Consider the following 16,322-nt stretch of genomic DNA (forward strand, 5'->3'; position numbering starts at 1 on the left):
AAACAACATGATTCCATGGTATCAATCTGCATATGACCTTTCTGTTTGCATGGTGATGTATTTCATTAACTCATTAAGCATTGTTCTAAAGAATTTCTTTTTATTATTTCTGATCAGCTGAAAAATGAATATGCTATGTTTTTGGTTTTGGGCTGAGTTCAACCCTTGACCTTACCTAAAGAATTGATTAGGACTCTGTACAATTTTTGGTTCAGGCTTCCTATTTACAGAAAACCAACAATTTCAGAAATATGAGGATTGCTCAGGAAGAACATTCATGTTCTTAAGCACCAGAGCTACTTTCTTTCGAAGGGCATCGTCGTGGAGCAATTGGATAAGGATTCCCTCACACCTCCGAAACAACACATCACTTATTTGTGAATGGTTTAGGATCTTCTGGAGTAAGTCCAAGGCTTTTGTTTTGGCAGACAAGGATCCCTTCTCTAGGACCTGCAGAATTGCCACAACACCTTCACTCTCTAAAATGGCAGCACTTGCATTTGAATGTGACAATGTGCTGTGATCTTCTAACAATGTTTCAAGCGCCATTAGGGCAGCCTCTGCCACACCCGAGTTTGTATCACTCAAAGTTCGCAATAGTGGCTTCACAGCATCTGCCTTGACAAGGCAGAAAGTAAGTCTCTGCGAACATGCAACTCCATGGAGGGGGCATAAAATTTCATTGTCTGCTGAGCCTGAGCAGCACCACGACATGTTAGGGAAGAGCTTCTTCATGCTAAGCAGTAGCATGGAGTTCTCTTGCTTTAGTCTGATGCTTGTTTCTGCGACTGACAGGCTTGTGGACCGTGATAGATGTGCAAGAGCAATGGCAGTTCGCTGCTTGGCCAGCGAGCTACCTGTAGAAAGCAGTCGAATTAAAGATGGATAGAGCTCAAGCTGTCCTACTTGCCTCCAGAGTTGGGGCTTGGTGGGTTCCGTGAATCGTAAAAGTGCAGCTAGTGCATTTTCAAGTAGGGACTTGTCTTGGTTAGTGGGTGCTCCAATCACACCAAATTCTTCCTCCGAATTGCAAATCACTTCATGAATAGCTTTTAAAGTTTCTGATTTACGGAGTACTTCATCAATAACCATATCATCTTTTGGAAGTTGGCTAATTATTCCAGCAGCAAGGGACCTTTCTTCACAATTAGGCGAACATGCTAGGATGGATGCTAAGGTGTTGATGGCAGTTTCTTTTCCAGGGGATGGTGGGAGAGGGACCCCGTCAGGATGATCTTCAGACACACAATGTATTAGCTTCATTGCCCATTTTCTAACTGAAGGATGATCACTACCAAGGCAAGAAAAAAGGTTATCCATGGCATCTGTGTTCGATCGTATTAGATTTTGAGCTGTCTTTGACTTATTGCCTAGCTCAAGCAGCAGGTGCAAGAACTTGACCTTAAATTGACTATCAAATTTTGGAACAAACTGCAAAAGGAGATCGACATTATGCTGTGATTGCAGCTCCTGGAGCCCTTGATACATCTGAAATTGAGGAGGCTGACATGCTTCTATCAGTAGAGCTAGAATCTCAGCAGCTTCTTGTTTAAGGAGAGGATCTGACCTGAATGAAATGAGATTAAGTAAAAGTGGTATAGTTTCCGGATCTGATAGAAACCGCTTTACCATCTTGGGATACGGTACAAGCTTCTTGACACATTTGATGCAAGCAGATTTCCATGCTGGGGAATTTGAGGATAGCAAGTGAACTAGATTGTGAACAAATTGTTTATCTTTCAGGTCATTGATGCTGTTTTCTTTGAGCTGCATCTTTTCCAAGGCTTCAGCCATCAATGCTTGGGTCTCTTGTTGTCCTGCAACTGCAAGAACAGGCTTTCAAGTAGGTTAATTTACTCAATAAACATATCGTACCATCAGTTTTTTATCTCGATTGTATCTAGTGCTTCACCTTGGTTGAATCGAGCAACAAATGACTGAAAGTATCCAGCTTCAGCCATCTTCACAGCGAAGTGTGTGTTGGAAGAAAGATTCTGCAATACAGCTTTAGCTTTCGACGAGGTATCAGGGTTGGGGTTACTGAGCAAAGAAACCAAGACAGGAATACAATCCTTGGTATTCCCTATTCTCTCTATGAGAGTTTCTGTTTTAGACAGTTCCAACAGGATGGAAACTGAATTGGCTTCTGTTTCACCATTGTACATGCGCTTCACAATGCGGCGAACAGCTCCTGCGTCAACAAGCTGTAGCTGCAATTCCGAAAAAAGAAATCTTAATCATCATATTTGAATGCTTGCTCCAATGAGAAATATAATAACAAAAGAATATACTTAATGGATTAGATTTAAACAGATATAGAAACCCAGTCTTTCCTTACCTGATGGTCCTCACAGTATTTTGCTAAACAATAAAGGCATTTCTCTGCAGCCACACTGTTAAGCCTAGTGTCCTTTAACGACTCGACGAACTTCGGTATGAGTCCCTCCTCTGCAGCTTTCACTGCATATTCAGAGATGTCCACCAGATCCTGCATATCATCGAAGGCTTTGTTTTTTCTAAAAGGATCATCGGAATTGATACCGGCAACTGCAGCTTGAAATTTCCAGTCCATATCTCTTTTCTTCCATTCTTGTATAGAGCTCCGGAGGTTAACATTAGGAGTAAGCTCTAGACTTTGAAGGTCTTGTCGGCAAGTGGGACAATCATAGTTTCCACGCTTGAAATATTCCTCAATAGCCTTCCTCTCAAAGCTGTGGCCGCAGATAATTGCAACCGGGTCTACCATCATCTCATCGCACAAGGGGCATATGAAGGAACCGATAGGGTATTGGTTGTGGTACGTTGAGGTATCCTCATTCAGTGGCCGTGAAACCATTTCGGTACTGTACAATAAGTGTATCAATTGAGAAAGCTCAAGTGACACCGCCAGCTTCTTTTGAACTTCCATCTCATGTTTTTCCTGCTTCAAAAGTGCCAATTCATTTTTCACCAAAGATGCATCGGCATTGGCACCGACTGCTTCCGCGATTTTCTCCAGGAGCTTCACAGCACTCTCTCTGTTTCTACTGCTCCGGGATATTGAATTCTTTATTTCTGAAGCAATTGTTTGTATTGATGCTGACATGCGGAACTCCATTGAACCCAGGTGCTCGATGATACGGGTATTCATACTCTTCAAGTTCACTGCCATATCAAGATTAATCAACTCAAATGAGGAAACGATTGCAGCTATATCTTTGGCTAAATATTGCATCTGCGAGAGCACCGAATGCGAGTGAAGTATGAACCGGAGATAGCTTCCGGATTTATAATCCTTGATCATCTTGTGGGCTTTCCTTAGCTGGCTGTCCAGTTTCTCCAATGCTGCCTTGGTGAATTCTGAACCCATTGAAGTTTCAATTTGGTTCACATTTAGGGCCTGCAAAAGAGTATCCAACTCAGAGATACTAGTGGAGAATTCTCGGAAGTTGTCTTTCTCAAGCACAACATCCCTTGTTTCCTTAGCAAGATCCACTATTTGCAACCCCACCCTGTTCCACAGTTCCTGTAATACTGCTCCACCAACATCCTCAATTCCAATTCTAAAGTCCATCCAAGACATTGGAAGGAGCTGTAAGAATTAACTCCTGTTTTAAAAGGTAAATTCCTTTCACAGCTGCTCGCTACAACTTTGGCATGTAATAATAAACCCCTGCAAAAGAACAAAACAAAAAGAAGCCCTTATCAATGGCCTTTATTCCTAAGTTGTACAATCAGGATTATTAAGAAACAATAGCTGCCCTATGCAAGAACTTTGCTAATGATATGATATCTCTTTCATGGTTCACCTAAAATTCGTTAATAAGACTTAACTAAAAAATGAAAGGGGAAAAAAAAAGAGTTGAACTTGAAACCTGGTGTGTTGATTCTTGGGGCCAATAGGAGGTTGAAGGTGAAGTTCCCGGGCTCTCCAAGAAACGGATTGTTTAAAAAAGACCATAAGAATACGTTGACGCTTTCAAGTGACATAAGGGAAGATATAATTTATAGTTTTTATAGTGTTAAGATGGAAGATTTTAAAGGAAAAGTCAAGCTTGAGTGAACAAAGTCTTGTTAGCGTGCACAATGGGACCGCGGTTGGACGTTGGAACTTTTCACGCAGACTATACGCGGCTTATAAGCACTGATTCTCTGAACCCACATCCACACAGGAGCCAGTTATCACACTCCACAATCAACAATATAAGCAGCACTAATAACGTTGGCTCTTCCACTTGGGTGACGGAATTTCATCACCAAGACCATGGAGTATAGTGATGTCAAAGATGTCGTCATTACCAGGAACTATTCAAATGGCAAGGCAACCACTATGCTTGGTAGTAAAGTCGCCTTCAGTGGGGTATTACAAAATGGGTGTTTGCTTCTCCAAGATGGCACCCTTAATCATTTCATTTAAAAAATTCAAACGCGTCAATTGGGGATTCTTTCTTATTGGGCTGCGTAAATTAAAATTTTGTTTTCCCATTAATAAATTAGAGCTGAACTAGTTTAATTTTAGAGCTAAGTGGCAGCACTTTTTGACGTCATAATATGAATCTTTGGAGTTCTTAGATTGCGGCACCCTATTACAACACATGTCTATTAAGAACACGTGTTAATCCATTAAAAGTAAAAACATTCAAGCTGCTGGCGATGGTGTGAATTGTGATCACACATTTTACATTTACTTACAAACCAAAAAAGGCCATTTATCTTGGCCCCGTACACCTTTGACCGAAAAAGGCAATGACATGAACCACAAAAACAGGCTTGGAAGCAGGACCCTTTTCCCCAAATTGGACCCTAAATCCAACAACAACCCATGAAACCCGTACTTACGTACGCCCCAAAATCATCAAAATAAGCAAAAAGCCACTAACAGCAACATCCCCAAACTAAGACTGACAATTTTTTTTTTTTTGAAATGATAGTATTTTATAACAGAAGACAGAAGTTGTAGTTGCTATTAAAAGAAGTAGCCCGATGATGATGAACCCAAATCAAATCCTTCAGCTACCGTATCAGGAACCGATGGTATCTTCCCGAAGACTGGAGTGTGCTGCATAAGTTCGTAAGAGTTAAAGTCGAAAAATGGTTGACCGACTCCTGAGTCAAATCCATCTGCAGACCCGAGAAGGCCAGTGTCACTCCACGATCCATAAGTATAACTCATATCAACTCCAGAGCCATAACAAGTAGAAGAGACATCAGGAGGCAATGGTGGCAGCTCACAGTCATCGCTGAACTGTTGAGAACCACCATTTCCAGCAGCATCCATGACGCCAGTAATGGGGGTGTAAGACACTAGTGTATCACTACTCTCTTGGTTCCATCCAGAAGAGAAGTGGCAGGCATTGAAAGGGTCTTGAGTGAAGAAAAGCTGGTCTTGGTTAGCATCCGTTTGTTGGTGGAACGGTGGGTGAATGGGAAAAATTGACGACATGTCATGCTGTGATTCGTCAGGGGAAATGATGGAGGTGACCGATGAGCCAACTGGCATATCGGAATAAACGAAGTTGGTCCGAACCTTAGAGCCGCGCATGGAGCGAGCGGCACGGTCGTAGGCTAAGGCTGCTTCTTCGGCAGTGTCAAAAGTGCCAAGCCAATGCCTTTCTTTCGTGGAAGGGTCTCTTATCTCCGCTGCATATCTGCCCCATGGCCTCCTCCTTACTCCCAAGAACCTTGCCTCTTGTTGCTGTTGTTGCTGTTGAGGCTGCTTTTGTTGCTGCTTTCTCTTGTTTTTAGAAGAAGAAGGAGAGTTAGTCTTTGAGTTGTTGAAATCCATGAAGATAATGAAAGAAACAATAACTTGTATTTCCTTTAGTGTTTGTCTCTCTGGGGTCTTAATGCTTCTTCCTTTTTTTCTGATTAGATAGATAGAAAGGGAGAGGGATAAAGGGAGAAAATTCTTGGTCTTGGGAATGGAATAGAACAATAATATAGCTCGGTGGTTTTTAGGAGGGTGCTAGTTGAGGCTTGTTTATCAGCCATTTGCATTGGGGTTTAAATAAGGAGAAATTTTTCAAATGCCATCCATAGTTTTCTAAATCCAAAATTAGGAGTGAGCAAAAGAACATTGTCCCATGCTTGCATAATGATCCTAGTGTGGGCCCTTGCTTCTGATTGGACCCTCATAAACTCCCATGAGCACAGTTGCCCTTCATGATGAGTCACTCAATACAAAGCCACTTTTCCTAATATTTGTGATGATACATATGATGTTGGAGAAACACACATCTTCTCATGTTTCTTGTATTTTCAATGTAATTTTTCTTATGTATCTAAGGTAGGAAATGAGTGTATACAACCTTTTTCTGTTGCTTTTTTTTTTCAATAATTAGATAAAAATATGAGAAGGGATTGTATGAAATTGTGATTCCATATCATTCTTATTCCTTATCAATAAGAGCATGACAAATCAAATTTTTCCTCAAAATCTGATTTGTCTATTGGAAAGAGATAAGGACGACGTGAAATCACAATTTTATACATTCCTTATTCATAATAATATAAGTAGGAAATGAGCTACTTGCAGTTAAGGGCATCCCATGGTATGAGTTTAGGTGAATGTAATTAATTAAATTTGTTTGTGTACTATTAAATGAATTGATTTAATTTCTTTAATATTAAAAATTTAAATAAAATTAAAATTAAAAAAATATTTTTATATAATAAATATTAATTTTATTATAATTTAGATTTATTTAATATTTTAATAATATAATAACTAAATTCATCACATGAATTTAGCTATGATATCAAAGTGATTGTGCTGTAATATTTATGGGTTTGAGAGATTACAAAGTTACATATATTCAGGTGATTTTAGCAGTACAAGTGATGATTCATCTGCCTTGAGTTCAATCATATCCATTGGGCCATGAGTTTGAACAAGCTGATGATTTCTCCTGCAATAAGTGCAATCATGGGCTCATCACCAGCTTAATATGATTCCCATGATTGACAAGTGCTCCTTTGAATGAACTTTCTAGCAAAATTTTCATTGACTTCCCAATGATCAAATTCGCTTTGCCTTGATTTTCTATTATCTTTCTTCAAAGATTCTGACATGCGAGAGAGAGAGAGCCTGAGCTGAATCCGGAACTAATCATGTAAATGTACTAATAAATAAAGTCACTAGTATTTATGAGTCTGCATGACTCTGAATATATAACTTCATTCAAAAAGGTTTACAAGCTGCTGCAGTACCATATGATTGCCAATCCAAATATCATTTTCATGTGTCAGTACCCATCATTTCCACAAGTATACCTTTTTATCTCCAGTCTTAGAATACAAGTCTAAAAGATTTCTCTTTTGACGCAAAACAACACAATCCATACAAAATATATCTATATATTACGTGTAGTCCTCTAAACACTGCGAAAAAGGCCATGTTGCCCTAAGACTAACTAATACAACTGAGCCTTTTTAAATATAAAAAAAAAAATAAACCCGGAATATCATATAATATCAGCCATGTGCATCCAATTTAAGCCAAATATAATGATAAGTTCCACGATCTTTCACAGCTTTTTGAAGCTAAAATGTGTGCTTTTTCTTGATATTCTTCAATCCCATGGGGGCAATGCCTTTTTCTCCCTATTTTCAGAGGGTTTTCTCTTTTCTTTTTTTTACATGCCTTGCTTTTGAAGTTTTTGGGGTATCCATTCTTGTTTCACATTAGCATGTATAAGCACACTCAAATGAAATGAAGGGGGCGGCATGTTGGGTTGCATGTGGAAAGGACACATAGGCATGCTTTTTTGAACAAAACATTTCTCTAGGAAGACCTATCTATTTACTAGTGATTAATTAACATTGGCAGCATGCTTTGACCTAAAGGGACCCACTTATAACATTATATAGATACTACAAGTATTTGCCTCAGTGTCATTTGCCCTTTATTAAAAGATGAATTTGAACAAAAACAGTATTATATAAAATAGTTATGAATAAGAAGTTACCAATTTGCATTTAATTATATTATTAGATATAATATATTACTTAAATTTTTTTAAAATATCATAATAAAATGTGTTAGCAAAAGGGTTATATAAGAAAAAGTAAAAACTTTAAATCGGGAAATTGAGGTGAAATCCATGTGACTAAAAAAAGAAAATCCTTATAGCCTACTACTAGGATGAATCACATTTTTAAATAATTTCTTTCCTGGTTTCCTAAATTATTAATAACTGGAAATTTTAGCCAAAATATCCTCATTACAAATCAATATATTTGATAATGATGGCAACTGGCAAGTCAAAAGAGAAAAACAAGGAAAGCAGGCTTGAGGCACAGGATGTAATTCAGTTGAATAAACAATCATTCCCATTAAATTATGAAAATTAAACAAAAAGGATGTGATATATGATGGGGGTGGCATGGGTTATATTTATATTTTTTGTGTTTTAAACATGTTAATAAAATGTTGGCATTAAATTTTAATTTAGTGTTGAATTTTGATGTAATAAAATATTTCATGATAATAAATACATGTCATGTGGCAAAATCTATATAAAGCTCCAATTTTCATCTACTGCAAGTTGGTTCAATTAAAGGTTCTTGTCTTACGAAGTAGAAGGTATATTTATTTTATTATCAGATTTATGTTGTTGGATATTAATTAAAATATTATGATGAAGAAAGAAACATGCATCCAATTAAAATGGGATGTTGAAGGAGATTTGAAGTCAAAAAATAATCCTAGGAATTTTAAAACTAATTAACTTTTTTCCCCAAAACAGAAAATATAATAAGAGTTGTTCTATTTGATGAATAAAACTCAGCCATCAGGAAACAGACAATTTTCCCTCAAAAAGTTTTTTTTTTTTTTTTTTTCAAAAAATCCCAAATCATTAAAAAATATATCCGATTTCCGTATGATGTATAGGTATTTTCAAATAGGGAAAAGTGCGTATCCCAAGTTAGAAATGCTGACTTTAGAGGCAGTGTAATGTTTATCCTTAATTTGCAGTACTTGGCAAGATTTGATTCCAATATACAAAGTCACAATATTAGGTCAAAAATATGCAAAGACTTTTGAGGTGAGACTATACATATTATATTACAAGGGGCGAGAAATTTGATGTAAATGCGTTGGGATTTGGATTCAAGAGCATGCATGCACTATCTTCTCAGCATCTAATAATTGCCACTTTGTTCATTTGTCTTCCATTTTCCATTTTTATCTCTTTAATTAATATGGTTTTTCTAACTTAATTTCTTGGTTTCCGGAGCCCATTAGCTCCATTATTTTGTCCCCATATGTTGTAAATCTGGATTTAATACTCTTCCCTTTTTCTTCCTTTAGAATTTGGTGAGAGTAGATGTTATTGAGTTTTAGTTTAGTTAATATTATTATTATTAGTATAACTTTAATTGCATTTAAATATGTTTTCTAATGGCTAATGAAGGGTCATGAGATAAAAGTAATTAGTTTAATTTTTAATCCGGATTTTACCATCATGTTAAAAGGTTAAAACTAATTTTCAAAATATTGGAACAACTTTTTTTAAGAAAGATTTCGGAAAAAGAAATAAAAAGGTAGAAAAGATCCTAGAATTGCACATGGTGTAGAGAAAACTTGATAGAGATAAAAAGGCGATATGATAATTCTTTAATTTATAGCTACTATAAAAATGTTGAAGCCAAAGTTACTTAAATCCGTAGTATCTAACTTGTAATAGTACTACTAACAATAAACAAATAAATATACCTAACCTAAGCTAACTTTGAGGATGAAAGGTGTTGGGTTATTAATTATAGAATATAGAAAATTTTATTTAATTTATAGACAAATAAATTTAGAAGAATAACACATTGTTGGAGTATGGTAAAAATAAAATTAAAAGGTTAAATAAAAATGAAATATTAGAGCATGTGGCAGTCTATTTCATAAAAAAAAATATTAGATTATAATTAAAAGAACATATGTAACAAATATATTTATAAAAATTAATATATAAAATAAATAAAGTTTTGATTGAAAAAGTAAAGTTAAGCGGTTGAAAACAATGACAATTTAGGTTTAAATCTCATGTGAATATTTTTTTAAAATATTATATTAAAATATAAAAAATAAAAATATTATTGTTAGTTTTGATGGTCTTTAGATTTTAATATAATAACATTTAAGATAAATTTTATATATTATATTTTTAAGTCATTTGGTAGAAATATAGTTGAAATTTTTATCAAACACTTTCAAAATAATTTTAAGGCTTGAAAAATATTTTTAAGAATTGTTTTTATTAGTATTTTCAAGCTAGGTAAAACACATTGACCAAAAAGTGTGGTACCTAAAAGTCAATGTGCAAAAAGGCGTAAAGATACATCACCCTACTCAAGAGGTACCGCACCCTTCCAACTAAGGTGCAATACTTGTGGCTCAACAGTCAAGTTTTGAATAAATGTACTAGACCCTAAAGGCTAGGTATTGCACCCAAAGCTCTGCAAGGGATTTTAAGCCCGAAATTTATGCTTCTAATGGCTAGAATTCATCTCCAACGACTATAAACATACACAAACTCATTCCTTGATATAAATATAAGTGCTTATTATTAGATCTTTTTATCATTCTCATTTTCATTCTTTAAGGGAGTTTAACACTTGTAAACACACACCTTTGAGAGGCCTTCTTTGTTTGCATGCTTCATCTTTGTTGTATAGAGCTACTTCAAAATTTTGAGGTATAAAACCTTAAATATTTTTGTAAAAGGTTTTAGTTGCACCTTGTAAAAACTAGAGGATTCTAGTTAAGGCATAAAAATTAGGGGGAAAGTTCTATTTTAGTCTTGTGAGAAAATATAAGTATTGTAAAGGTTATATATTTTACTTGAAAGGTAAAAATTCAAGTATAGTGAAATGGGAAATCCAAAGTTGAGGTATACCAAAATAGCGGAAGTAGACAATAGGGCTCGAACCACTATAAATCAAAGTGTCAAGTTTTTCTTTCATTTTCTCATCATTTAAAAAAAATTATAAAAAAATTTTAAAATACAAATTCAGCACCCTCTTGGTGTTTTTGAACCAAACAATTATCATAATAATATTTCTACTTTGTAAATAAAATGTATTATTAATAATTTTCTTAACTATTGAGGAGTGAAAATAATGTAAATATTGAAAAAGTAACCCATTAAAACAAGTCGAATAGTAATTTGTGAAATTGACTAATATTCAAAGATGAGAGACTAGAATGAGTAGTTGCATTGACCGAGAATACTATAATTTTGTTTTAAAAGAACAAGTTGAGTGGTTTTATTGGATACATTACAATTTGATATTGAAAGAAGACTTGGTTTGTTTTTTTCTCCCATCCTTGAGTGAAAAAGCTTGACATAGTCAAGTGTGTATCTATCTTCTAGAGAGGTGAAGATAGGTATACTTTCCCTCCATCCTACCCACTAGCTTATGGGATATATCCCTCTCTTTACATAAGTGAATAAATACTTCTCTTAGGTGAATTCAGTTTTATTTGTTGGTTTTTTTAATATTTTAATTGTCTATAATAAATCAATTTGATTTTATTCAATTTTGATTTTTTATGTTAGTTTTAATTTTTTCTTTTTAAATTTATTTTGACAAAATAAATTTATTTTAGTACTTTAGAAATTATTAAAGCTTAAAATATTATATTTTCAAGTAAATAAAAAGTAAATAATTCTTATATAGTATTTTTGAAAAATAATTTTATATAAAATTTTGAATTATTTTCATTATTTTAAATATAAAATATTTATTTTATAATCTAAAATTATGAATAAAAGTGACAAAACATTAAGTTAAAAAATAAACGTGACATTTCATTAAAAAAATAAACGTGACAAAAAGTAAGATTTATTTAGAAAATGATTTGAGCGCTTTGATTCCATCATTGAAGATTCAAATTCAACTTGACTCATCTTTTACTTATGCTGGAATTATCCACGCCGGATTCTCAAATCAAAATTAATATTATTCTATTTAATTAATAATAAATTTTAACAAATGAGAATTTATTAAATAATAGTTGCTGTATTTAAATTTGGCTTAAATTATAAAATATATTTAAATTATATTTTTTCAATTTGATACCTAAATTTTTTGTCACAAATAGTACTTAAATTATACTTTATTATTTAAATTACCTTAAAAAGTTAACACGGTTAACAAAAAAACTTTTATCTAATATTTTTGTGACATGTAGTACTTTTAAATTAAAATTAAATTAAATTTAAAAAGTCAAATTTAATTAAATTAACAATTTTCAAATATTTTTATACTCTCTCTCCCACCACAATTCTTTTCTCTTTTAATGTATTTTTTAATTGTTAGATAACTTTAATTTGTAAATATCTAAAAGAATGAAAAAATCATCTTAAAAAAATAACACATGGGTTTCAATTGGGGTTTAAAAACAAAACAAAAAAAATGAAATCTGGGTTCATTGTTGAAATTAGGTTTGGATGAGCTTTTGACGAGTTTTTAAATTTCTTATCACTGAAGTTTTATTTGAAAAACAAAATAGATGAATATGTTTTCAAATTTTAAAAGTAATATTTAACTTTTTGAATTTTTTTAGTTAAAAAGTGTCAAGTATTACAAGATAATTGTCTAAATTTTCTTTTAACAATATTAACTTTTAAAGATAATTTAAATAATGGAATATAATTTAAGTATCACTTATAATCAAAAATAATTTACGTGCCAACTTAAAGAAAATATATAATTTAGATACCATGTTGTAGTTTAAGTGATTTAAAATTTTATCTTTAGATCACACTAATATTAATATTTTACATTATCTATTTATGAAAATTAAATGTATTTTATTTTTATAGTTTCAAATATGGATTTTAAGATTGCAAGTCAATGTTTTGACAAAAATTTAAAAAAGAAAAAAACTTAAATTTTCGCTATGAGTTAAATATAAATATACAAATGCTAAATTGACATTTTAAGTAGCGTACTCATTAATTCTCTTAAATATATCATTTTAAATAAATTAAAATTAGAGAAAATTATTATGAATACTAAATTTTTATTTAATATATCATTTAAAATTAAATTAAAGTTTTTTGGTGAATTATAAGATGAGAGCAAAGCCCTTTACAACAACGCCATTGACGAGACTGCTTCAAGAAGATGTCAAGTTCGAATGGTTTGAAAAGTATCAACAAAGCCTTAATCAGTTGAAAGTGTTGTTGGTCGAAGCCCTTGTGTTGGTTCAGCCAGAGTCCGGTAAAGAATTTGTGATTTATAATGATGCTTCACTAAATGGTTTGGCTTGCGTTTTTATGCATGAAAGCAAAGTGGTAGCTTATGCTTCACGACAGTTGAAACCGCATGAGAAAAATTATCGACTCATGATTTAGAACTTGCAGCTATTGTATTTGCTTTAAAGATTTTGTGACACCATTTATACGGAGAAAAATGTCATATCTTAATGGATCATAAAAGCTTGAAGTATTTAATGACACAAAAAGAATTGAATTTAAGACAACGTAGATGGCTTGAATTGCTAAAAGATTACAATTTGATCATAGACTATCATCCGAGAAAAGCTAATGTTGTTGCTGATGCTTTAAGTAGAAAATCTTTGTTTCCTTTACGAGTTTTGAACACTCAGTTAACGTTGATTAATGATGGTTCTATATTAGCATAATTAAAAGCTAGACTGATGTTTCTGCAACAGATTTGTGAAGCTCAGAAAAATGACTCCGAGTTTATTTCTAAACGGGAATGATTGAGTTGACACATGATTCAAACTTTCATGTTAGTTCGGATGGTAGTTTGTATTTCATAAACAAGAAATGTGTTCTGAGGAATTCTAATGTTATTCAGAAAATTTTGTAGGAATCTCACAGTAGTAATTTGTCGATACACCCTGATAGTAATAAAATGTACGGTAACTTTGAAACAAATGTATTGATGGCCGAGAATGAAACGAGAGATTTCAGAGTTTGTATCGAAATGTTTGATTTGTTAGCAAGTCAAAGTAGAGCATCAGGTAACTTCTGGATTATTACAACCTGTGATGATTCCAGAGTGGAAATGGGAAATGTTACGAGGGATTTTGTATCGGGATTGCCTCTATCTCCGCGGAAGAAAGATGTTGTTTGGGTTATTGTGGATTGTATGACTAAATCCACACATTTCATTTTAGTACATACGGATTACTCACTTGAAAAGTTGGTAGAATTATATGTTTCTGAGATTGTTAGATTGCATGGTGTACCTGTGTCTATTATCTCTGATAGGGACCCACGATTTACTTCCTTATTATGGAGTAAATTACATGAAGCTCTGGGCACTCGATTACATTTCATTACAACATTTCATCAACAGACAGATGGTTAGTCTGAGCGAGTAATACAAGTATTCGAAGATATACTCAAATGTTGTATTTTAGAGTTCGAAGGTAGCTGGGAGAAATTTCTTCCGTTGGTTGAATTTGCTTACAATAAAAGTTACCAGGCAAGTATTAAAATGGCACCATACGAAGCCTTGTATGGTCGAAAATGTCAAACTCTGTTATACTAGACTAAGTTGAGTGATAAAAAGATATTCGATGTTGATTTGATTCGAGAAACTGAAAAAAAGGTCAAAGTAATACATGACAGTTTGAAAGTTGCTTCTAATCGTCAGAAATCTTATACGGATTTGAAAAGAAAAGATATTGAATTTCAAGTCGGCGACAGAGTATTTTTAAAAGTATCACATTAGAAAAAAGTTCTCCGTTTTGGCCGAAAATGAAAGCTTAGTCCACAATTCACCGAGCCGTATGAGATCACCGAGAGAATTGGGCCAATGACTTATCGTATGGCTTTACCGTCAGAATTAGAGAAAATACAAAACGTGTTTTATGTATTAATGTTACGGCGGTACAGGTTAGACCCTTCATACGTGATTTCACCTGTGGATGTTGAGATTCAACCAGATATGTTGTATAGTAAAAAAACCGATCAAAATTTTAGCTCGAAAAGTTAAAAAGTTACGAAATAAATGTATAACTTTAGTTAAAGTTCTCTGGCAACGTCACGGTGTTTAAAAAGCTATCTGGAAACTAAAGAAATTATGTTCATCTTCTTCCCCGTTTCCTACTTCCACTAAAAATCACCATTAAAATATGGTTTGAGCATTCGGCTAGGCTTTCATCTTGCATGTAAGTGAATTCAAGCCCGATTTTTAATGATTTTTATGTTTTTGAATCCATTTTAACTTAATCTAGCTAGTCTGGGGGTTAAATTGCAAAATTGTTAAAGGTTAAGGGACTTGCCATAGATTTTTTTGAGTTTTTTTTTTATGTTAGTTGATAGGTTATCAATCTTTTTTGTAAAATAAACATGTTTTATTAAGTGATTTTTGATTAATTTTAGAAATAGGGATTAAATTGTTAAAAGTATAAATTCATAGGTTTTGTTGAGAAATGTTGGTAATAATGGGTTGTTTCAAAGTCCCTTGTAACATTGGTTAAGTTGGATTTAGGTTAAAATGGTTAGATTTTAAGTTAGAAGCTTAAGGACTAAATTGTGAAAAATTAAAGTATTAGGGGTAATTTTGTAGTTTTGTATAAATATGGATTCTAGATTATTCTAGAAGTACTTAATTGAATGAAATTAGTTATTTAGATCAAGATAAACCCCAGTCGGACTTAGATCAAGGAAAAGCTAAAGCTTCGAAATAGTTAGACTTTACTTCTACGCCCTATTTGTCGAGGTAAGTTCATATGAACTGTGACTGTTTTAATGTTAGCTAAATTGAATGTTTACTATGTTGTTTTAATATAAATGAATCTATATATAAATGTATCTATGTTGTGATGAATTGATGGATAACGAGTCCTGGTTGAACCTTAAGAATTCTTAGGATACAAATGACATGTCATTAGAGATTTCATGTTTCGGGTGTTGGTCTTGAATGTCCTACCGATGGCTGGGGTCTTACATTTGTTACGGATTCTTCACAACTTGTGTGAGCAGCATTGTGTAGCTTACGTTCCAATCTATAGCTCATGTGAGCAGACCCATTTCATAGTTCATGTAAGCATTGATGTAAAGGAAAGGTTAAGGTTATAAATAAAGGTATAGTATGTGTAAGCTTTCCTGAGTATTTGATGTAATTCTAGATAGTTCAATGAGTAAGAAAAGGAAATGAAATGGTAAGTATGCAAATGGAATGAATCATGATCTTATGATAACATTGTTGTGTTAAATGATGTGTTTATATGTGGTAAACTACATATCTTATGGTTGATTTCATTAGCATCATGAGCAAGTGTACTAACTTGTGAGTTTGGTGATGTTGTATAGGTTATTACTAAGCTTATGACGTTGGTAATAATTTATGTTTAATTTATA

General features: G+C 33.3%; 2 protein-coding genes across 2 annotated transcripts; both read right to left on the bottom strand.

Annotated features, from left to right (window-relative positions):
• Positions 1-80: 80 nt before the first annotated feature.
• LOC108463764 (U-box domain-containing protein 44-like) lies at positions 81-4,210 on the bottom strand. Its single transcript, XM_017763668.2, has 4 exons — positions 3,855-4,210; positions 2,339-3,652; positions 1,913-2,210; positions 81-1,823 (listed from the first exon to the last, which is right to left on the bottom strand). Exons 2-4 carry the CDS (start codon positions 3,560-3,562, stop codon positions 244-246), a joined length of 3,102 nt encoding a protein of 1,033 aa, XP_017619157.1. The 5' UTR covers positions 3,563-3,652; positions 3,855-4,210; the 3' UTR covers positions 81-243.
• A 304-nt stretch (positions 4,211-4,514) lies between these two features.
• LOC108462083 (ethylene-responsive transcription factor LEP-like) lies at positions 4,515-6,135 on the bottom strand. The gene has a single exon (XM_017762082.2). It carries the CDS (start codon positions 5,762-5,764, stop codon positions 4,946-4,948), a length of 819 nt encoding a protein of 272 aa, XP_017617571.1. The 5' UTR covers positions 5,765-6,135; the 3' UTR covers positions 4,515-4,945.
• Between the last annotated feature and the right edge of the window lie 10,187 nt (positions 6,136-16,322).

The sequence above is a fragment of the Gossypium arboreum genome, chromosome 3 (assembly GCF_025698485.1).
Source record: "Gossypium arboreum isolate Shixiya-1 chromosome 3, ASM2569848v2, whole genome shotgun sequence".
Lineage (NCBI taxonomy): Eukaryota > Viridiplantae > Streptophyta > Magnoliopsida > Malvales > Malvaceae > Gossypium > Gossypium arboreum.

What these genes read in the sequence shown, in the direction of transcription:
- LOC108463764 (XM_017763668.2), bottom strand. Translation starts at nt 3,562, where the DNA reads ATGTCTTGGATGGACTTTAGAATTGGAATTGAGGATGTTGGTGGAGCA. An exon ending in AATACTGTGAGGACCATCAG is followed by an intron (nt 2,211 to 2,338) that starts GTAAGGAAAGAC and finishes TCGGAATTGCAG; the next exon opens with CTACAGCTTGTTGACGCAGG. An exon ending in TGTTGCTCGATTCAACCAAG is followed by an intron (nt 1,824 to 1,912) that starts GTGAAGCACTAG and finishes CTGTTCTTGCAG; the next exon opens with TTGCAGGACAACAAGAGACC.
- LOC108462083 (XM_017762082.2), bottom strand. Translation starts at nt 5,764, where the DNA reads ATGGATTTCAACAACTCAAAGACTAACTCTCCTTCTTCTTCTAAAAAC.